Below are 23995 nucleotides of genomic sequence, written 5' to 3' on the forward strand. Positions count from 1 at the left end.
ATACCCAAATTAGTCCACTGTCACATTCTGAGGAGATTTACCATAGCAGTTTTCTTTTGTTGTGTTACATTGGTTTTTGTTTTGGATCAGTAGGCTGCTTCAATATTACTGAAAAGAAAGTAAAAATACGTTAATGTCAATGCCTACAGGAGTAGTAAATGAATGTGGTTTCAACCATAGAGAATTTGCACTATAATTTGGTGAAACTGACCACTTAAATAGTGATTAATTTGTATAACTTTTACAAAAGAGTTGTTTAATCCATGTTTGATACTGGAGGAATTCATAGTTTTATGTGAATGTGAAAATGTGGAATATGGAATTTAAAAGAAGAAATGTGAATGTTGTGTTTTGTTAAAGATTATTTTGATGAAAAAAGGAAAGAAAAGAGAAACCAAATGGTTTAATGAGAAAAATAACTGTTTAATAAAGACAGACAAGAGCCTGCGTGACGAACACCACTAATGTGTCCCGTCTCTGCTTTTCCCTGTTAAAAACAGGAATAATTACCTGTTACGGCACACCCCATGCCTGGGACCCGTAACACTATCGTAGAAAATGCTCCATAATGGCCCACCATCAGGCCTGTTCTTGGGGCAATTGACGCCCACCAACCAAGGAGCCCACGAGGCAATGATGATGATGTCAGAGTTCACCTTGTGAGGTCATCGATGATGTCAGAGTTTCCCCTGTGAGGTCATCAGCGATGTCAGACGGTCTAGGCTGACTGTGATGGCAGACGTGACTTTGTGAGGTCATCGATGATGTCATACCTCCCCGGACGTTGTGACATCACCAACGATGTCATACCTCGAATGTGGGGGGATTATAAAGGTGTTGTTCTGCTATGATATGTATGGTCCTATTCCCCTTTCTGCAAATCTGTATGCCACTCTGTATACTGCTTCTGCCTGATATTATATTCCAAATAAATTAGCTTGAAAGACGTTGGGACCAACAGCACGGGGCACAGTCAGCCGGCCGGCGTCAACCATTCAACAAGATAGCCGGACACGACAGCTGGGACCCCCCCAGAGGGCGGGACCAGCCATCACGATTACCTATTCCCGGAATTCACCTCCTGGCCCTGCACGAGCTCATGGAGACAACTCCAGCCAAGGCCTCTAGGGATGCCAAGAAGTCAGAGTGGAGGAAGCCAAGAACGGGCCCCCAGCCCGTTCCCCCAGAAGGAAGAGGCCACCCGGCTCCCCCAGACGGATCAAGCCACTCTGCTCCCCCAGAGGGAACAGGGGGGTGGGGCGTACTACATTGGGAAACCTCCATGGGGAAACTGTCATGCCCTCCTTAAGGTCTGCAAAGTGGTGACCCAACATGGGGACCAGAGGCTAGACACATACGCCATAATGGACGACGGCTCAGAGTGGACCTTGCCCCTACACTCAGCGGCACAGCAGCCGGCCCTTACAGGCCAGCCAGAGGACACGCCTTTGCGGACGGTGAGGCAGGAGCCCCAGATGCTTCACAGGGCAGCCGTCTCCCTCATCGTCTCGCCGGCAAGTTGCCCAGAGCAGACCTATCGCACCAAGAGAGCCTTTACGGAACCAAACCTTGGTCTAGGCGAGCAAACTTACCCCATCACCACCCTGCAGCAGAAATTCCATCGCCTGAGGAATCTGCCCCTCCATCAGTTCGGGAAGATCCATCCCGCCCTGCTCATACTGTCAGGATCGGTGTTAGACATGTGGATCTATTCGCGGGTAGTTGATGGCCAAGGCGAACTTGGTAAGTGAAGTCTTGAGAAGCTGGGGTGTTGTGGAACTTGATAGCTGAGTCTGCACTTGTTCGAGGTTGGGGAACGGTTGCAGAGATTGAATGTGATCCTTGATGTGAGTTTATGAATCACTGGCCAGGACCTGCAGGAGCAGGCCCTTATAGACCCGAATATGACATCACCTGTGTTATGACATCACCAGCGAAAGGCATGAAAGACACTTATGAATCATGACATCATCAGTGATTGATGACATCATAGTAGGAATGACGACGTCAAAGTAGGAATGATGACGTCATCCTAACAGTACCCTCCCCTCAACGGACGCCACCTGGCGTCCAATGAGGCCATCAAGGATGGCATCTGGGAGACAGAAAATCCGCAGGTTCTGGTGGGGGTGCTCTTCAGCAGGTGGTTAGACGCAGGTGGTTAGACCCCAAAGGGGGTGTAGGAGAGTGAGGTGCTCTTCAGCAGGTGGTTAGATGCAGGTGGTTAGACCCCAAAGGGGGTGTAGGAGAGTGAGGTGCTCTTCAGCAGGTGGTTAGATGCAGGTGGTCAGACCCCAAAGGGGGTGTAGGACAGTGGAGGTGCTCCTCCCTAATACTGGATATCGAAGCCATAGATAGACCGATACATAGACAGAACTTCTACCGGGTCCGGTGGATCCTCTGGAGCCGGCCATCCCCCGGGGCACGATCCAAACATGGGAGGCTGGAGACCATCAAAAGGGTCAAATGCCGCCGTCTCCGAAGGCAGAGCCACAGGGGGATCTGACTCAGCGAGGCCTACCTTCCCGACCTGTAGTTTGGGCAGGACACCCACCGCCGCCTCCTTTAAACGCCTCTTCTTTGCTCTTGCTCTTGACCGAGGGCTGACGACACTACAGGGACCTCCCAGCATCAAGCTGGAACCTACGTGTGGGTCAAGAACTGGAATAGGCTGCTGCTGAGGTATGGGTTCAGACTCGGCGAGGGGAAGGTCCACAGGTTGTGCCTCAGGGCCAACAGACTCGGAGTCCCCCTGCGGGGGGACGGAGCTGATCTGCAAGCAGTGATTGAACTTCTCAATGAGACGATCTACAGTCTTCTCCAACTCCTTAACCTTCTTGGAGACACACTGCCACTCCTGGGTCACGTGAACGCTGCCCAACCGTATGGGTTTCGGGGTTGAACCCGTAGAGTCTTGATCCACTGAGAGTACCACGGGCCGGCGAGCGGTGGGACCACTTACTGGACGCCGGGAGCAGGAGGAGAGGTAATGCCCGGCTCGACCACAGTACAGGCAGCTCCGGGTGTCCAAACGGCGCTGCCTCTCCTCTGGTGTGATGCGAACCCTGCCGGTCAGATCACGGTACAGATGGCTGCTGGGACTCAAATGTGGCTGCCCCTGCTCTGGGATGACGCGAACTCCCCCCCAGAATATGCGCTTAGCAGCTGGAGGCGGCCGAGAGGCAGAGCTAGAAGCAACGGCCGCTGTGACCGGGGGGGTAGCAGGTCTGGAAACCTCCGGAACGACGGTGCGCTCGGAAGCTGGGGCAGGAGGGGCAGAAGGCTGCGGAATGACACCCTCAGGAGGGTTTAGTCCGTCGAGAAGATCTAGCCGTTTTACCAGGAGGGCGTACCGATCCTCGGCCTTGGAAGCCAGAGCCTGGATTGCTTCTTCCTGGTGGGCAATCAGGCGACCGTCGAGAAGATCTAGCCGTTTTACCAGGAGGGCGTACCGATCCTCGGCCTTGGAAGCCACAGCCTGGATTGCTTCTTCCTGGTGGGCAATCAGGTGCTCGGCAAGTCTCCGAACGTGATAGGACGAGTGGAGACATCAGGATGAGTGGAGATATCAGGATGAGTGGAGATATCCAGCTGACCACCTGGTGGGTCAGCTGAAGCCTCTTTGATCGGTGGAAATCTATCCGCTAAATCCGTTTCTGAGTGATTCATACTGTCAGGATCGGCGTCGGAAGACATGTGGATCTATTCGCGGGTAGTTGAGGGCCAAGACACTCTCCAAGAGTAGGGGAGTTGTGGAACTTGATAGCTGAGTCTGCACTTGTTCGAGGTTGGGGAACGGTTGCAGAGATTGAATGTGATCCTTGATGTGAGTTTATGAATCACTGGCCAGGACCTGCAGGAGCAGGCCCTAGACCCGAATATGACATCACCTGTGTTATGACATCACCAGCGAAAGGCATGAAAGACACTTATGAATCATGACATCATCAGTGATTGATGACATCATAGTAGGAATGACGACGTCAAAGTAGGAATGATGACGTCATCCTAACACATACAACACCTATGGGAAAAGAAACGGGACTGGGATGACCCAGTCCTACCCGAGACACTGCTGCAGGCCTGGAAAGAGTGGGAGGACGAGCTACCGCAACTGCAGGTAGCTGTTGCGGTCGACATTACGCGCACTCACCACCAGCCGTTGGGGTTGCGGACCCCCCTTCCTTCTTCTCAGCCCAGATCGCTGGCCAGAGACACCCCAACTCCACACAACCTCGGATCATAGCGAGGAGTTGAGGAAGCCAAGTTACTGTGGCCTCCCGTTGCACCCCCCCCCCCCCCCCCCCCCCCCATGCCGGCTGAGTCTACGACCTCCGGTGCCTTTATCAAGGATACCACGCCGGCACTCCACGGGGCGGCCAACGAGGCACTAACGGCCGGGGACTATAGTAAGGCCGAGGCTTCCCTCGAACGAGGGCAGACAAACTGCTTCCTCGCTGACCTTACGCAGCTGAGTTTCCTCAACTGGAGACTCAAGCCACCAGAGGCCCCTCACTTCAGCCCTGCCTATACCTGGTGGGACTGGAGTGCCATTTCTGGAAGAATACAGATTCCCCACAGGAATCTGAAGGCGGCTGTAGAAAATGCTCCATAATGGCCTACCATCAGGCCTGTTCTTGGGGCAATTGACGCCCACCAACCAAGGAGCCCACGAGGCAATGATGATGTCATCGATGATGATGTCAGAGTTCACCTCGTGAGGTCATCGATGATGTCAGAGTTTCCCCTTTGAGGTCATCAGCGATGTCAGGCTGACTGTGATGGCAGACGTGACTTTGTGAGGTCATCGATGATGTCATACCTCCCCGGATGTTGTGACATCACCAACGATGTCATACCTCGAATGTGGGGGGATTATGAAGGTGTTGTTCTGCTATGATATGTATGGTCCTATTCCCCTTTCTGCAAATCTGTATGCCACTCTGTATACTGCTTCTGCCTGATATTCCAAATAAATTCGCTTGAAAGACATCTCTGTGGTTCTAATCGATCACTGCCCGTGACCCCTACCTATGATCCAGCAAACTTCACACAAGGCAAGCACACAAACTTCCTTACAACTATCATGATATGTTCAGCATCACTTTATGAAATATGTCTTTCCTGCATGAAAGGGTCATTATGGCCAAGAACCTCGATAATAAATTCAAGTCAAATACAACCTAAAGAGTAATTAAACACCAAACTCAAATCTGTGTAAAGCCTGCATCTGAAGCTGGTAACAATCGCGAATTTGCAATAGCTGCGACCACGTACGCACATGCATCCACGCATTCAGGCATTCACACACACACGCCACTACGAATTTCCGAAATGCAGGATGGGAGGGGCAAGACCTGCCCTACTCTCCCTCTGCCACCCTGCATTTGGAAATTGCCCCCCCCCCCCCCACGCACACACACACATGCCTTTTATCAAATTGGCATGAACACAAACACACACACTGACTTGACCCCCATGCCAAATTTCAACTGCAGCTGCCAAAGGGTGGTGTTACGTTGCGCCATTGAACTAGGAGCTAACATGGAGCTAATTGTAGTCTAGAGCGGGTAGAGGTCATGCTAATAAGTCTTTGACATTAAATATACTTGAGCCAATAAGACTTTATAACAAATAAGACTTTATAACAATTATTAGAGCACCACACTTACGCCTTTTTTGTAACAGTGGGGATATTTTTGTGGACTGACCGACAGAGCGACCTATAGAGCTGCTGGTCATTGCCATCTGCTAGTGGCTGATCTTTGTTGCCAGGCATGTCACCTAGACTAGAGTACATCACCTGACACCAAAGATCAGATGTCACATAGAGTACAACACCTGACACAAAAGATCAGATGTCAATTTCAGTAGCGCTTTACCTTTAAATATCAGGCATTACACAGATTTGGGTTTTGGGGTTTAGTTTCTCTTTAGGGACGTACACACACACACACACAATCTTGTACGATTGATTTTTTTTTGATTGATATTTTTATTTAAGTGTCATGCACCTGGGTGCCCAGCCCATATGGGCTTACAAGACACTATATCATAATTACAATCGCCAAGATGGCTACACAACAAATCATAATATACCTTTATACAGAATCAAGAAAAGAAAGGAGAGGGCATTTCATTGAAACATTCACTTTCCAAAAAATCAATTATACTGGGTACAATGTTCCCTGTCTTAGTCGCCAGTTATTTTCTATAAATCTGGCTAAAACTAAAATTTCCTTATCAAAAAGCCAACTCAACATATGACCTTCTGACAGCCAAAACAAATCGGGATTCTTCAACTGGATTTTCTCAAATAAAGGATTTCTCAAATCATTGTATATGGGACAATGAAACACAAAATGAAATTCATCCTCCACAACACCAAGATCACAAAAAAACACATAAACGCAACTCTTCTGTACGACTGATCTGCAGGCACAAGCAACAACAAGAGCATCATTCCTTCGAAACCACCAGAACTCATGAATGGCACAGTGCACAGGGAAGGAATTCTGTGAATGACCCAGAACCTGCTGAAAAGTGGCTCTCAAAATGAGCGGTTTGGGGGAAAACCTCAGCAGTGGAAGCAGTAAAGCATGACAGAAAATGCTCCGTTGCCAGTATTTTGATGGTGCTGGATGTTCCATAGGCTACTGTACGACCATACGGCCCGCTTCGGTCAGTCTCCCAGTGGGTGACGGGCCGGCCCTGCGGTCCCCGAGCTGGAATGCCGGAACCAGAAACACCAGAGAAGAAGAACGAATGTCAGATGGATGACTGTTCCTTATTGTGTCAGCTCGCGTTTAGTGTAGCTTGTTATTTTGTGGCTTCCATCGAGCTGGAACTCTGTTTGTATCCTGTTTTCAGCAGTTTAAGAGGCAAACTGCTTCTGAGAAAGTCATTGAGTGCCTCCACACACACAGACAATAAAGTCAATACCGCAGAAGCCACTGGCGTTTGTGACCATCAGCGTGCGACAGGTATAGGTTTCATCGATCGAAAAGAGGTCAGAGCCTACTTGGTGAGACTGTTGGGTCAGATGTCATGGCAATGTATCACAACATATTGATTTTCACATGTAGGGTCTCTGACACATGACCGCACTCTGGGACCCAGTGTTGTTGTTGCTTCTCCCCGCCCTTCTTTATTGAGAAAGTGGGAAGGCTGACAGGGATTCAGAGAGTGACAGAAGAATCTGTCAAGATTTGACCCAAACCTTAACATGAACCAGATGTAGACGACATGTTGTAGAGGCAGGCATCGCACCACGCAACAGTTTGAAGTTCACATAGTCGAGGGGTTTACTTTTGTCTCTGAAACAAAAGTTGGGGTTCGATTTATTTTGAGGACCAATAACGTTGCGTTCTGCGGCGTACATTCAGAGGTGTCACACTGAGCCCTTTCTCTTCCTTTCTCATGCTGGAGGCCAGCGGAGACATTTTTAGCTTGGCGCTGTATTCTAGCAATTAAAATGCCTTCAGAAATGAGCAGCTCTGTTGTTGTTTTTCTCGTCCTATTATAGACAGAGAGTCTTCTAACGGCGTCCATGGCTAACAATATTGATTCTTCCCTGAAACATGCAAATTTTTCGCCCTCGCAACACACACGCATACACGCGCACATGCACGCAACGCACACACACACACACATGAGCAAGCACCCGCATTTTAAATGCTGGTTCCTCAGCCAGTGTCACGGACCTGTCTAATTTGTAAAACAGTAGGAATGTGTTATTTTATAATTAAGCCTGCAAGAGTCAAATCTGACAAATTGTCTGCTTTAAACCTTATTTGCTGTGTGAATTCTTGTGTTAATTGTGTGATTTTTTCTTCTGTATTTTAGTGTTTCAGCTATTGTGTTATACATTACATGAATTCCATTATGATCAGTCACTTGAGCGTAGAAATCTTAGGCATCATCTTTTTGAGCCAGTTTTCCTTGTAAAATGTGTCCAAACGTCTAAAACCTCAATGCGAGGCCTTCGCCAAGGCAGTTATTTATGAAAGTATGCACGCATGTTTATTGTGAGGGAGTGTCATCCTTCAAAATAGCTCCAAGTTATAATGCTGCCATGCATATAGACTGTTTACTTTGCAATTGGACCAGGATGTTCTTATTGGACAACTTCCTATTTTCCTTCGTGCACAATGATCGTTTCACTGGGCTACTGTAAGCAGCTCTTTCCATTATACACTGTTTTATAAAACCACCAACTTACTGCAGGGCAGCCATGATGGTGTCTGCAGATAAAGTGTGCTGAGCAGTGACATGGACGTTGTGGAGGGGAAGTGGGAGGACACCTGTGGGCGACGTGAAAGTGAGACTGTCTGGCAAGAGAGGAACAACCTTGACTATTAGTCTCCAATCTCCAGTGTGTGATCAAATGTGATGGGAATCAAGGTCAAACTAAAGTATTACACTCGTTTCATTAAAGTCTGCCCCCTAGGGGTCGTAGCCTACTTGTATCCTTCACCAAGCAGTGTGCTTGGTGAATTTAGATTTTCTCCTCTGAGGCGATAGCATGCTCTGGTTATTAGAGAGACTTTGCTGTGACCTTATCATCACGTTTACAATCCCTGCTCCTCCAGACACGTTTTCATTCAGTCCCTTTCAAGGTGCCTTTGAGCAAGGCAGTGACGCCAGATCTTCTCTAGGGATGCAACAAATGGCTGACCTGCATTCTGACCCCTCTGAGCAAATATAAACTGGGCACAAAAAACTTTGGAAACTTGTGTCTGGATTGGATGATCATATCTCTGCTGTTACTGTATCCACAGTATTGTATCTTAATGAAAGCTTTGTTCATTTCCCTTCTCAATTTTGTAAGGATCCTGCATTTGTGAGATGAGCAGCACAGCTGAATATGCCGGTAGCGCCGAAGTCAAAAGACAACAAAAAAAACAACGTGTCCTCCAGACACGTTTTCATTCAGTCCCTTTCAAGGTGCCTTTGAGCAAGGCAGTGAAGCCAGATCTTCTCTAGGGAATATCAATATCAACGTAGGTCGCAGGGTCGCAGGTTCGAGCCCCCGTGTTACCTCCGGCTTGGTCGCATGTCCATACAGGCACAATTGGCCGTGCCTGCAGGTGGGAAGCCGGATTAAGGGTATGTGTCCTGGTCGCTGCACTAGTGCCTCTGGTCGGTCGGGGCGGCTGTTCAGGGTGGAGGGGAACTGGGGGGGATACGTCCTGCCGGTGAAACCCCTCGCTTTCAGGTGAAAAGAAGCGGCTGGCGACTGACTGCACATGTATCAGAGGAAGCATGTGCTATAGTCTACGGCTCTCCCCAGATCGGCAGAAGGGGTGGTATAACGACCGGGACAGGAGGGGGGAATTGTAAGTGGTGAAGGTTTAAGCCTGAGGAGCAATCTGCAGTCTCAGGCAGTCTCCATCTCCATCAGTCTGGTTCTCTAACTCAGGACTCCTCATACAAGCAGAGTGTGTTTTGCAGACATTTCTTCCCCGTTGGCAGCAAGCTCCTCCTGGAAAGAAAGAAGCAGTTGAGCAGAAGGCAGCGGGGCAGGAGGTGGTCGTAAACAGTCTGAGGAGGTAGCTAAGCCCTGGAGTCTCCAGGCCCGCAGTCTCCAGGCGAGCCCGGCCTTCGCACGTTCCCCTGGACAGCAGCTCTGTGCTCGGGGGCCCGGCTGTGGGGGCCCGACCGGACAATGCCACACTTCTTCCAGGCAGCCTAGGGAGAGAGAGAGAGGGAGCAGAAGCAGCCTTCACGTCTGGCCTCCAGCCATCCCCAGCACCACCACCAGTGACCCCGACGAGGGATTTATATATTTCTATGTTTACATACACACACCGTTACTGTCGCCTCGGCCGGGGGGGGCTTCGTGGCGTTCCCCGGCGCAACCCCGTAAGTCATCCGAGACTTCGCAGATTTACGGCGCAGGGCAGAGAGCGTGTCCCGCTGTGGGATAATATCTGACACGCGAGAGGTAAGCAAAGCTCAGGTGCGTCGCTAGGGGCCCCGACGTGACAGGGCCTCTGTTGGGATACAGCCCACGGTCCTGTTTCAGACGGGAATGATGTCATTCCTGTGGGAATGGGAATAGCACCGTGTGGTCATTTCATGCACAACAACGATGACCAGGAAAGGTGGAGTTGTGTCCGTGTCATATGTTTACACAATGGAGGCTACACTAATATACAGTGGGATTTACTGTCGAGGGCTCTCTCCCCATGGGAATGACGCAGAGACCACCCATCTCATCCACCGGCGATGATATGTGTCTCTCACAAATTAGCTGACTCACCCAGTATTTAACCCAAGACGTTTTTATCATGTTGCTATGTTATTTTTAAGTTTCCAGATTTAGATTATATAGTGAGTTATGTATTATCTTATGCTGGGGCCAGAGAAGAGATATAGGCCTAGCACAACATACGTGTGTGGATTTAATCAGCGAGTTCGAGACATATATGTTTTGAATCTACTAATAGTCAGCATTCGCTCAGCGTGGCTCAATGCGAGGATGATAGCTCCCAAAATATCAATATGTTTTCCCACATGACACATTAAGAGCTTTTTTCTGGAACACAAACTAAGAGGTCTGACTGGTTAGTCGTTACTTGTTACTAAATCACCCCCGTTTAGCCCAGTCACCCGCAATGGGCTGCGTGGGTGTTGTATATCATTCTTGCAACAATCCTGTATACACCAATAATAACTCCAACCACGATATGATAACAGAACATTCTTCTGCGGATAATAAATTACAGTGCTGCGCAGAAAATTGCTCAATATGAGACGTCTAACCTTTCTTTCTACGTGTTTTCATCACACTAAATGTGGCATGGTCTGGTGAAAGGCATAACAAGCTACTGTGAAATCGCACAAATCAATATAAAAGGTTTTTTTCCGGAAGAAGAAAAAAGAAGATTTCACTTTTTTTCATATTACGCAAGTTTAGATGTTGAGGAACGCTCTCAATATAACAACAATTTTAGGATCACTAAATACTTACAGTATAATTTGTTAGCAAACTAAGCTTGTTCAGGGCAAACCGAGTACAGAGTATGCACATTCAGATAAGCATATCTCCTCTAACTATTTCTAGATTTCAATGTCTGACACATCATTTGAAAGCTTACAATCTGTACTTTCACAATTAAAGAAAATATCTTGGCCCCTTCATTATATCTATCAAAGCTAAAACAGAATATTTGCAAGGGACTGGAAGAATAAGCTGGCCTCGATCTGGTCAGGCATCAAGACATCTGACATGTATGGTACAGACCTCATCCTTTCCTGGATGTGTGACAAGTTCTAAACAACATGACATCTGATTTGTTCTTCCTTATAGACAGCCAGGAATGATCTCTAACCTTGACCTCAATCGGTTAAAAATCGTATTTGGTGAGCGAGAGGGAGAGAGAGAGAGAGAGAAAGAGAGGAGGACCACAGGGGAAAGTGGGAGGCCTGGGTTTGCCGTACAGCTAGCTGGTCTCCCCTGGAAAATACAAGATGCCTCCCTGTGTTAGAAATCCGAGGAGTGAGCAAAAAACTGAATGAAAAAAGGGAAAATGTGAGTGTGTATAGATGCTGCCGGCCAAGAAGGAGGCGCAGACAGTTTGTTTTACCCAGATGGATCCAAGCTTCCACAGAAGAGGGGAGAGCGCTGGCAAGAGGAGGACAACTGGAGAGAGAGAGGGAGGGTGAAAGAAAAGGGAAAGGTTGTTCTTAATAATAAGCAGGTAAAGAGTGAAAGTAAAGAAACCTAATACAGTGTGTAGTTGGGCTTTTCTCCCTGTAAATGGTGCAGATGAAATCGTACAATATAAAAAGTCAATCTGTGCTCTCTTTCTTTGGACTGCGATGGAGTTGATGTTGTGCCTTTTGTTTCAAAGGCACTGGATTGCAGCCTCATCAAATCTCCGTGATTTGACTGAAGACATAGTGCTTAGGACGTGAAGGAGCAGGGTGAGAGAGAGCACAGAGAGCACAGTGGGTGAAAGAGAGAGCACAGAGCAGTGGATTGAGTGGGAGTGCTTTAATAATGTGGGTCTTTTCCAATATTTATTGGGCAAGTTGCTGAAGATTAGTAATTAGTTACAGTTACTTACCTCTCTTACTGTATAATAAAAGTAATTAGTTACTATAAAAAGTAACTTTTGCGTAACGACTCAACCCTGGTTGTCCCGGTTTTTGACCGGCGGAAAGCTACAAAAAAGCGAGTCGAGCCGGGCGGAGCCGCGTCAATACCAGGGAACGGGCCTCTTGTCACCACATCCATTTTGTAGGATAGGGAAGGTCTCAGAATCCTGAGTCTACTGCTGCGTCTTTTCTTCACCACCCTGGAGGAATCCTGACCCGAACTGAACGTCACTTTCCCTTGACAACTGGTAGTGTCTGCTGAGGGTCTCCACCAAGCAACATGGCCTTGTTGCCCCAAGGGAGCTCTGATTCCATCAGGTCCCTCAGAGTTCTTTCCATTAAAGCGGTGGACACTGAATATCTCATCCCAGATGATCAAGATGCTTTATTTGATGAGCTTAGCCAGGGAGGAGTCAGCTTTGGTGGCGCAGACAGTTTTCAAAGATTGGGATGGGGATCTGGAATCTTGAATGAACTGTCCTACCACCCTCAAGGTTCTGAGCAGCCAAGCCTGTACTGCCAACACACGACACAATCAACATCTACCATCCTATCAGATTATAGACATTGTGACATCACCAGTGATGTCATAGACATTTGATGTTGTGACATCATCGGTGATGTCATAAATCTTATACCATCATCAGTGATGTCATAGACATTGTGACATCATCAGGGATGTCACAATGTCTATGATGTGATAGGATTGCTTTTTTTATTAGGATTGATGAAATCACTGATGATGTCACAATTACATCTCTTATTATGTCACAATATTTATGACATCATTGACTCATCATGACGACGGTGAAGGCGCCTTGCTCAGGAGGGACGAGGAGCGGAGGAACATGAGATGAGGTGCAACAGTCAAACTTGAGGTGTTGAAAGAAGAAGAACCAGGTCTAGAGTGAGACCATCAACTGTAAGAGGCAGCAATGTGCCGCAAGCCATTAGAAGAAGATTTTTTGGGGAGGCAATCGGAGCAACGGTGTGGTGTGCCTTGCAACTCCGGTCAAACAGACAGCTCTCCAATTATAGTAGGATATTGATAGCAATGTGACTTAACAAGGCAAGTTGAGCTTGGTGGTATAGGATTTATAGATCATTTTTCTGAGTTCCATAAACATCCCTGCATTTTGCATTCAGGTCTGTCTCTCTGTCCCCTGGCTCAATATGGGTGAGGGGACTTAACCAGTGAAGGACTTAATTTAGTTTTGACTGACTGGTTGAAATATAATTATTTCAGTCAATCCTTTTGACTAAATCCCCCCATGGCCCTTCAGTAATGTTCATGAAAAACGCCTGTGATGAAAACATACTCTCACAATTAATTGCTCCATGTGTGAGAATGACTTCTAGTGGAAAATATGCAGAGCTAATCTCTCTCTCTCTCTCTCTCTCTCTCTCTCTCTCTCTCTCTCTCTCTCTCTCTCACACACACACACACACACACACACACACACACACACACACACACCTATTTGTATAGTCTATGTTATATGGTACACACATAAGTACACAAATACATACATGTAGGCCTACACACTCTCTGTCTTCCTTTGTACATCACATTAAATAGTAGACATTTACAATGAACTAGCGACACTGTGTGGTAAGATGTATAATTGCATATTGCTGCCAGAAAATGGCTTCTTTTCTATTTTATTTAGATCCATTTTGCAGGGATAGGGGATTAGGGGTAGTAGTATAAAGTGACTTTTTCAGGCTTATTATTATTATTATCCTCTTGTGATCGTGAAGCTTCGAGCCGTGAAGTGATTTGAAAAGTTTCTGACAAGCGGATTATAGGTAGCCTAGGCTGTTTACAGCGGATCTCCACGCAGGGCAGTCAGATTTCTATGGAAGCGTATGGGCCCAACAATTATATATGAAATACCACAATGATATAAATAAATAACTCAATGATATAAATATAACATGCAATGAAATAAATCAAAAACACAATGAAATAAATAAAAACCTAATTAAATAAATAAAAACACGATGAAATAAATAGAAATCCCAATTAAATAAATAAAAACACAATTAAATAAATAAATGCATTTATTTATTTAATTGGGTTTTGTATTTCATTGCATTTTTATTTATTTCATTGCGACTTTTCATTGCCTCTTTTATTGATTTCTTGATGACTTTTCATGACCACTTTTATCTATTTCATGATGACTTTTCAAGTACATTGGTCCAAAAATTAAATCATAAATAAATAATTAAATAAATAAAAACGCCAATGAAATAAATAAAAACGGCAATTAAATAAATAAATAGATTTATTTATTTAATTGCCGTTTTTATTTATTTCATTGTGTTTTTTATTTATTTCATGGCGTTTTTTATTTATTTAATTGCGTATTTAATTTTTGGACCAATACATCGCCATCTGTCAATCAACACGAACGGGGCGGGACCATAAGGCGGGACCTATTCGCTGATTGGGTAATCCTCTGCTCTTGGACTCTGTTACTTTGGTCTGTCTCCTGATCTGTCTGCCCAAGGCCCACTCCGCCATGTTTAAATGCCAGTGAATCGTCACAAGAGTTTTTAGTGGGTGATAAAGTCTTATCGATTATTAATTAAGTAAAAGTAGACTTGAATGAGTTTAGGGATGCAATGTTGGAAGGATCGTCAGCGGGAGTCAGCTGACATCAACAGGTAATGTTAAGTTGCTGTTTTTAACGTTACTGAGACAGTATAGCCAGCTACTTAAGGTTAGCCTTGTAAAGATTGTAAACGGCATTGACCAAGCTATGATGAGACAACACAACACAAATCTACAAGGATCTTGTCAAGAGAGAACATAATACAAGTGTCATAAAGCGATCTTGGTCTGCAGGACATGGGTGCTAGTACCGGCATCACAGTTTTAAGTGAACATTATTACTAGCTACAGTTATTGTATTGTCATAACGTTGAAGGCAGAATATGCAGCATAGTCTTAAAAACATAATAACAAAGTAGGCTATGTTGCTCATAGAAACGATAATTCTCAATAATCACATAGCCACTAGAAGTGTGGCAGCTTATTTAGCTACAAAGACCCTGCCTGGCTCTGCCTGTATTTTCAATTGTGTTGGTTGTCTTGATTCATGTAACTTTTCAGTTCAAAATGACTGACACATTTCTCTCCCTCTTGTTTACAGCTTAATGACACAATGATGGAGTCAGCATTTCATCAATTGTGACCACAGCCATGGAGGATGTTGCTGTCAGACCTCAATCACACAGCCAGGGAGAAGATGGACTGGACCTAGGCTGCACAGATACTGTAGGTCAGCTGTCACTTCCCTAACCTCTTAATCCTCCCATCACCTCTCATCTATGGCCTTTGTCTACTCTAGAATAATTTCACAATAACCAGTTACCATTATATCCTGATATGATTATGTCAGTACTGTGTTTAACTGGGATTGTGTGTACATGTGTTCATTTTCCTTCAGGTGTGGACTTCACCAAGCAGAAATGGCCCAGCAGTCCCCAGTATCTGCATGACTTGTCTTCATCGCCATGGTCTCAGCCCTGCTGCATGCAACAACTGACATGGAGCAGCTCAAACAATGGCACAGTAGCAATGTGTGCAAGAGATGTTTTTTGCAGGGGGGGGGTGACTTTCCCTCTCATCCACATACCAAGTCCCCTTTTGACATTGGAACCCTTTGTAAATGAAGGAATGACATTGAAAACAATGTGCTGAAATGGGAACTGTGCATAAATGTTACTATGGCACACTCACACACTGATTAACCCAAACATAAAAAATGGCACATGGTATTTTGTCCTCCCGTCTTCTCCTCTCTGCCAACATAAAGCACATGTACATCCAGTGCATTTCTAGGACTTCCCCTGTAGTTGTCATTCATATCTGGCACTCAAGCAGGTTAAATTAAACTGAACATTTACATCAAAATGACTGCTGAACACTCGAGCTTGTGATGTTGTACTGGTACAGTTGAGTTTGGAAGTTACCTACCACCTAGGTTAAAAAAATGTAAACTCATTTAATAACAGTTTTAAAACTCATTTAATAAGTTTTGACAATATATTTTTTTAACAATATAAAGTTTTAACAGGTGCTTCAAGTCAGAACCAACAAACAACAAAACAACAAGACATTTTCAAATGTAATGTTTTTGTTTGTAAAGTGCTTAAAGTAAAAATAAATAAAAGTACTAGTATAAAAATACTGTTCTGGGGCATGATTTTGTAGTTTGTTTTCCAGGCCATTTGAAGCTTGAGCATAGACCTTCAACCTACCGGCCACAAACAACATGTCACACTCAACCTGTTAAAGTAAATATAATAAGTACTTCTGGGGCATGAAGCCCTAGCCTAGGTCAAACAAGGTCATGAACACTTGTTTCAGCTCTCAATACTTAGGAGACGATGTTGAGAATAATCAAGCATCGGCAACTGATGTTTGTGATAGTGTAAAAATGCCTTCAGAGGGTGGAAGAACTTTCTGCCTTAACAGGTCTCGCCACCTCATTAATAGATGTTCACCTGACCTTGTTTTAGTTGGTTAATGCTATTGTATTATGTGCAGGCAACAAAGATGTTAAACTTTTCGATGGAGAGCCAGATCATTTGGAACCATCTACCTCTCAGATACAGGTTGAGTGTGACATGTTCTTTGTGGCCGGTAGGTTGATGATGGACTAGTTAAAGGTCTATGCTCAAGTTTCAAAAAGCCTGGAAAACAAACTACAAAATAAGCCTAGTGCAGTGGTTCTCAAACTTTGTTGGCTTCAATAACCCCTTTCCCTGATTTCCGAATCCAAGTACCCCCTTTAGCCGACTCCAACATTTTTCTTAGAAAAAAAACGATAGCATATGATGCAATGAATAACCCACCTTTTTAAGAATATAACATTACAAATTAAGAAATTGATTAAAATAGTTGCAATTAGTTCCTCCTGAGCAGATTTATTTTAATGTTTCGTTTATTTTCAGGATTTATTCTTATATTTTCAAATGTCCCCTTTCTCTTAAGTACCCCCTGCAGTACCTCCACGTACCCCTAGGGGGACGCATACCCCAGTTTGGGAACCACTGACCTAGGAAATACCAAATCCACTGTCACTAGTGTCAATGCAGGCCTGAATGTCAGTCACAAATAAGTCATAGTCTTGGTAGTGTGCTGGAAGACGGAGTGTTTCGAAGCAGGTGGAGGACCTCGGGAGAGCAGAGTGTACCACTTCCACCGTCAGTTCTCTGGGCACAAGTTCCCATCCTGTCCAGAACTTCAGGAGTGTTTTCAGTTGTTTCGAGGATGCTATAATGAAGAAAAAAAGGGAATATGAAGAATGAATACAATACATTTTGATCCATGTACCCATCTCTGTATTGGGTGGGGGTAGTGGTGTGAGTGTGTTGCCATGTGTCAATTACAAGATTCCTGTGTAATAATTATTTACTGTGGCACTGATGTCATGATGTAACAGTCCAGTTGGTGAGATATCTTGCTCCATTGATATTCCCAAAAATACTTGACTTACATAGCTTGAGGGTTTTTCTTAGATTCAGTTTTTAGCTTCCACAAGCTCAGTCACTTTTTTAGCACAAACGAAGAAAGCTGATTCTGCCAATATGTAACATCACAAAACCTGGTACAGAATTTGTTTGTATTAAAAAAAAATACAACTTCATGTTGATTTAGCTATTTCTATTAGGAAGAAGATCCAGACTGGATCCGTGGATCCAGATCTTCAAATAGTAAAATCAGCAGGAAGCTGACATTTTTTTTCAAAACAAATGCCATACTGGGTTTTGTGATCTTATATATTGGCAGTCAGCTTTGTTTGCGTTCATTTATGTGCTAAAAGAGTGACTTTGACAGCTGTTTCACAGTACAATGTAAGTCAATGAGGATACTATTTTTTACAATATCTAATCAATGGACCAAGATATCTCGCCAATTAGACTAGTTACACCATGACAAGGTAACTACACAACCCAAACCCCTACCAGTGTCATTGCGTTTAAGCATTATCCATGAGTAATAGTCATAAAATCCCAACTATCCCTTTAAAAATGTAGGAATGCCTGAAGATGACAACTTTGTTAACCACTTTACAAATGCCTTCACCCATTTTCACTATAATGTAACATTCAGATTCACAGCTTCCAGTAAATGTTGCACTGATTACCATTTTCAATGAAAAGCCGAAGGTATGCTGCCACTCTGCACTTATCTTCGAGAGTACACTCATCATCGTCGTTGTCACCATCCAGGATGGGCCACACAATCCTTTCGATGATTGCCTGCAAAAGATTTAAAACCTCTATGACAGTGGTTCCCAAAGTGGGGGCCTCCAGGAGGCACTAGGGGGACCTCAGCAAATTAATGGAAATGGTTAAAAAACATATTTATGGGGAAGGAAATTATTGTTATATTTGTTAATACCATAAAATAATAAATAAAGAATATTTTCTTAACTCATTGAGTGCCAGCCACTTTTGGAGAACGGACGCTCCCAGTGCCAGAGTTTTCAGAGCGTTTTCAGTGATTTCTCGAGGCCCACAGAATATTGTGTGATATTAATATGTAAACACCGAACACGCACAAAGAACGAGCTGGCTCTATTGTATCATCAGCAAAAAAAAGTTTATTGATACAATTTTCCGTTCTTTAGTTATGAGCCGGAGAAGATAGGTTGTTTTGAGCAAATACAGGCATTTCAAATTATTAGCTGAGATATTCCGCCTTTTGTGAAATGAAGCATTTCAAGCACATTCACTGACTGAAGATAATATTTTCTGATGTAGTGACGTGGTGTAGTTGTGTGATGCCCTGCGTGCCCCACCCCCCTCTCCCCCCCCTCAGCTGCAAACTCCTCCCCACACTTCACACAGCCTAACACGCACCCACTCTATTTTCGGAGTGCTCCGTTTTTTGTGCGCCGGTGTTCTGTCGATTCACGGAAGAGCCAAACCGGACTGCTGAGAATGGTTTGGCGTCGGGTGCTGCTTTTCTGGCTGCTAATCGTGTGGAGAAACTATACAGACAGACAGACAGAGACAAAGGGGCTCAGTTGTGAGCGCAGATTGACTGCTGTCCGCAGCCAACGTCAGCTCCCGACAGAGCAATCTATATGGCTCTGGCTGCAGCATGCATCGGTTTCTCTTTGATCACGGCTTTTTCCTGCTGTTTTCCGGACCTGTCTCTAATCTGGAGAGCACTGTCGCCACCTAATGAGTCCGTAAAATAGATTACCGTATACACCTTCAATAGCTCCCATATTTGTACAGGAGATGCCTGAAGCTTTGATCCACGTCCCACCGTCAAAAAATGCATTTGACGTCGATCGACGTCCTTGGCACTCTACGTCACTATTTACTTTGACGTCGATCGACGTCCTTGGCACTCAATGAGTTAATTAAAATGTATAATTAAATTTAGTGTAGTATTAAGAAATATATTCAAATCACCTGCTTCCACATAAAAATCACATTTGCCATGCCCATCTGTCTAATTGCCTGTCAGTCGTCATCACAATCATTGTCATTTCCCCCTGGTGTAGGTAATAGTCTGGAACAATGTTTATAACGGAAAACAGAAACAATGAATATGAAAAAATACTGTATGAAGAAATAAGAAAAGATTTGATACAAATGTAATTATTGCGTTATTACATTAATAAAAGTAAGGAAATATATTCTGAGGTTATATGGATGTGATATTTTACATTTAATAGTATTGTCAATGGGTTTCCTTCTTCTTGCAATAGGGGGGCCACAGCCAAAGGCTAATACTATTTGGGGGGCCTTGGAATGGAAAAGTTTGGGAACCCCTGCTCTATGATCATAGACCCATGTTGGTGTATTTTTGGTGGTTGATGGGGGATCATGAGGGGGAGATACAAGGTCAACAGTAGATGTCACAAAAATATTACACATGATCTGAAAACCTGAAGATTATTTTGAGATGCAGCTTAGCATGTTGTGTCAACCGTTTCCCCTCTAACCGTTTCTCCTCTCTGCAAGCTAGCATGATTCCTCAAGGTCTCCAGTTTATGATACCAGTATCTTAAAGACCCATTCCACATGTCCCATGGTGTGGTTTAAATCCTCCGAAAAATCATCTCTATTCAATAAATGTTCATGTAAAGTATTTTTCTCGCCCAAAATTTCATAGTACCTCAAACTTGGCTCCATCTTTGCCCTCATTTAGCATTGGGTGCATGACATCAAGTGCCCTGCATCAAACCAGTTTTCTGTGAGTGCTGGTGTGAAAACTAGATTTTGGCTGTAAATCTCTATATCAATGGTAAACTTTAGAGCAGTGATACTCAACTTGAGGCCCAGGGGCCAGATGCAGCCCCCGATAGGGTGCAGGGTGGCCCCCTGACCATTTTCTAACTCCAGCTAAATTGACAAATATCGCAGTCTGCTTGCCACCCAGGCACTTATGTACCGGTACTTACTGTAACTAACTTAACGTAACCCAACTAATTACCCTGTGTGCACAAAGTCGACCTGTTTGATTAATTTTCTTTTTGAGAGATCCTTTATTGATTTGTTTGGGAAGAGGGTTTACTCTGAACAGATTTGATACTGTAACTGAACTGAATTGAAGAGGTGAAGAAATGGAATTTCTAACTTTGTACCTCCAATACACTGGATATTGTTTTTGTATTCTGCTTGGTGATTCAGATTTATGCCATGTGGGTTCATGGCAGAGTGTAAAAATCTTAAACATTTAAAATTGTCAGGCTAAATTCCAGCTGGCACCCCAAAAACCTACAATGAGCTACATGTACAGAAAAATGTATATGATTCATGTTTGTTTATAGACCGGCCCCTGGTCTCCTGTCATTTTGCAAAAGTGGCCCCTGGGCAAAGCAAGTTGAGTATCCCTGCTTTAGAGATATCCACAGTATAGTGCAAAAAACCACAAGGGTTTTCATGAGTAAGCTTAAAAAACACATTATCCAAACAAAATACATATATTTTTTGGGCGGAGTGGGTCTTTAACTCCCCTCAAGCTCTGTAGTCAATATGATACCAGCATCTTTACTCCAGCAAAGTCTGCTACAACCTAAAAAATAAGTGCCTCTTTTAAGTGTGAATGCCATTGTTACCTGAGAACTGGGTGCAGCTTCAGAGTCCCTTGGGAAGAACAACGGAACACATTCTCTTCTTTCGGTAAGAAGTGGCCACAGCATGGTCTCCTTCAAACCCTTCCTCAGCTGTCTTACTTGACGGCTAGTTCGCCTAATAACCTACATCACAAATAAATGTAAACCAACCAAAAAGAGATGAAATCATGACATAATACAATAAAAACGATTATGCATCTTTTATTCACACTTCAAATGAGTTAGTGTGAATCAGCACTCACAGCATAGAGGAGAAGACGGTCATATGTCCATCTTCTAGTGCGTTGGGTGAGAGGAGGCAGATCCGCGGCCTGTATTAGTTGGCTGACACGCATGGTCTCCTCCTCAGTCAACTCTGCATCGCCCTCCAGCTGTCAGACAATAGAAAGTAAAACAAAATTTAACATTCACAAAAATAACATTTAGTTCATTGTCGTCGCCAGCAAGAATTTTTAAACACCTTTTTTAGTTGTAGGTAAAATGTTGCTCAAATTGCCGCTTCACACTAGAGCCACAAAATGTCAAGTGATGTGGAAGAGGAAACGAGAGCGGAGTGTTGTCAGTGGCAGCAGGTGGTGGCTTGTTGGGCTGTGTGTACCATTGTCTGCACCATAGAATACTTTTCTAAGGTTTAAATTTTACTCCTAAAAAACTATATTGCACTTTTAAGACACATTTTTCAAAATGGCAGAACACAAACATCAATCGCCATACCAATTGGATGGTGCTGCGGATGTCCAGGTCAGGGCAGTCCTCAATTTGTATCGTTGCAGTCTCTTCTGATCCCCCAAAGAGAACATGAATAATTGCAGGACTGAGGCCAGACACACAGGGTCCACCATGCAGGAATGAATGGCCCATCATCCTCGCTAAATGAAAACAAAATGTACCATTTTAATCATTCAAAAAGGTAACAAAAGTTGCTTGCCATTAAAGAATAAGACCAGTGTTCTCTTTTATTATAAACAATAGCCTACAACAACAACAAAAAAACACAATGCATTTCTTCTACCGTAGCTTAGTGGGTAGAGAGCCCGTCTGAAAATGAGGTCACCGGTTTGTCCCCCGCTGGAGGTATCCAAAACTTTAGTCTATCGATTCATCAATAGTAACGGAACATCCTAGTCCCTGAACACTCACTGGAGTCCAGCAAATGGTACAATGCCTGTTTATTGAAATGATGAATTATGCTGACAAAAGCAAAAGTACAGCTGTTCTTGTTTTAACCTTTCTTTTTTCAGTTGTAGAGTTTTAGTTATAGGACTTTTGGATTATGGTGTTTGCTAGTTGGACTATATTTGTTAAGTAAAGTAGGAGAAATAAATTGTAGCTTTTGGTCTTCACAGGCTATGTTGACAATAACAAAAAAAAACACTGATCTTAACTTTTAGTTGAAAGTAGCCATTGAAACTTGAGCATAGACCTTTCAATAATACATCAACCTACCGGCCACAAAGAACATGTCACACTCAATCAGGGTCTCAGAGATAGATGGTACCAAATGATCTGGCTCGCCATCAAAAAGCCTCGTAACAGCAATGTTGCCTGCACAGAATACAATAGCATTAACCACTTAAACCCTCTATACACAGTAAAGTAATACTACAGTAGTTGACGCGGGTCTGCGCTCTACTTGGTCCGCTTTCCCCCCCCAAATCGCCAACGAAAATTGCAGATCTACAAGCCAACGTGTCACAATGCAAGGCTAGCAATTGTGAGCTAGCAGATCTGCTATTTCCGCTATTTTTTAAAGTAGATAAAAACACAATTAAATCATTATCACAACTATTTGTGTGAAAATCGTCAGCTAAAATAAAATTATCCTGACAGCCCTAATGCCCCTATGCTAGATATGAGTGATGTGTGGGACACAGATTTTCATAAATAAACAGTTATTCATTGTCAACACACCAAGATTCAGGTGAATGCCATCCTGTAACAGGGAAATTATCTTCGAGAAGAAGAACCTGGTCACTCCTTCGCCAAATGCACGATCTCCTATAAGGAAAAGAAAACTCTCAGGCAACTTTCTTTAATAGAAAAAGTCAGAATTTCTCGAAACATTTACACTTGAGTCATACTGTACCTTCCAGTCTACAAGTCAGAGGGCGTGCCCAATTGTTCTTAGGAACCTTGTAGAAGGACAAAAGTGCTTGATCTTGCTGCTCAACATCGTCCCTCAAGTCCATTCTTAGATGTAGTCCCTTTTCGTTTTCATAGCGTGAACATAACTCTGTCTTATAGAGCCACGCAGCTTTAGGGACATCGGGTTCAACCTTCCACCCTAAAGTAAAGATGCATGATGATTGATGACAGCAAATTAAGACAAAACGTTACAATTTTTCTAAAACTCAACATTGTAAACAATAGTCTTTCCGAACTTATACTATATACCTGTGGTTGGAGAGGAAGCTGAAGAAACTGAGGCTGATGACATTGAGGGTACCACATTAAGGTCATTGGCGATACTGGAGGGTTCCTCTGCCCTGGCTGATGATGTAGTTGAGGTTGAAGTTGAGGCTGAAGATGTAATTGAGGCTGACAAAGTTGAAACGTCACTGGAGGGTTCTTCTGGCCTGGCTGGAGAAGCTGAGGCTGAGAACACTGAGGGTACGACGAAAATGACATCTAGTTCGTCTGATGAACTGTGGTCGTTGGCAGAGTCTGCTGCAACACTGGGCGACCTGTAAATGTGTGTCAACAGATTTATTTAATGTATGTCCCAAACTAACGTGAAACATCTCTGGACCAACTTTGGAATGGCATGGCTCAAA

At 44.2% G+C, this 23995-nt stretch overlaps 1 protein-coding gene and 1 long non-coding RNA gene across 2 annotated transcripts; one reads left to right on the plus strand and one right to left on the minus strand.

Annotated features, from left to right (window-relative positions):
- Nucleotides 1-14642: 14642 nt before the first annotated feature.
- On the plus strand, nt 14643-15702 carry LOC310786432. Its single transcript, XR_014553217.1, has 3 exons — nt 14643-14778; nt 15267-15391; nt 15564-15702. It is a non-coding gene; the product is annotated as an uncharacterized lncRNA (long non-coding RNA).
- A 2535-nt stretch (nt 15703-18237) lies between these two features.
- On the minus strand, nt 18238-23399 carry LOC310786031 (uncharacterized protein; the record flags this gene model as incomplete). The annotated part of the gene is made up of 7 exons (XM_083647216.1): nt 23308-23399; nt 23133-23219; nt 22668-22766; nt 21936-22090; nt 21464-21592; nt 21204-21344; nt 18238-18384 (listed from the first exon to the last, which is right to left on the minus strand). Exons 3-7 carry the CDS (start codon nt 22681-22683, stop codon nt 18238-18240), a joined length of 588 nt encoding a protein of 195 aa, XP_083503342.1. The 5' UTR covers nt 22684-22766; nt 23133-23219; nt 23308-23399.
- Between the last annotated feature and the right edge of the window lie 596 nt (nt 23400-23995).

This window comes from Poromitra crassiceps (genome assembly GCF_964638095.1).
Source record: "Poromitra crassiceps genome assembly, chromosome: 12".
NCBI classification, from domain to species: Eukaryota; Metazoa; Chordata; class Actinopteri; order Beryciformes; family Melamphaidae; genus Poromitra; species Poromitra crassiceps.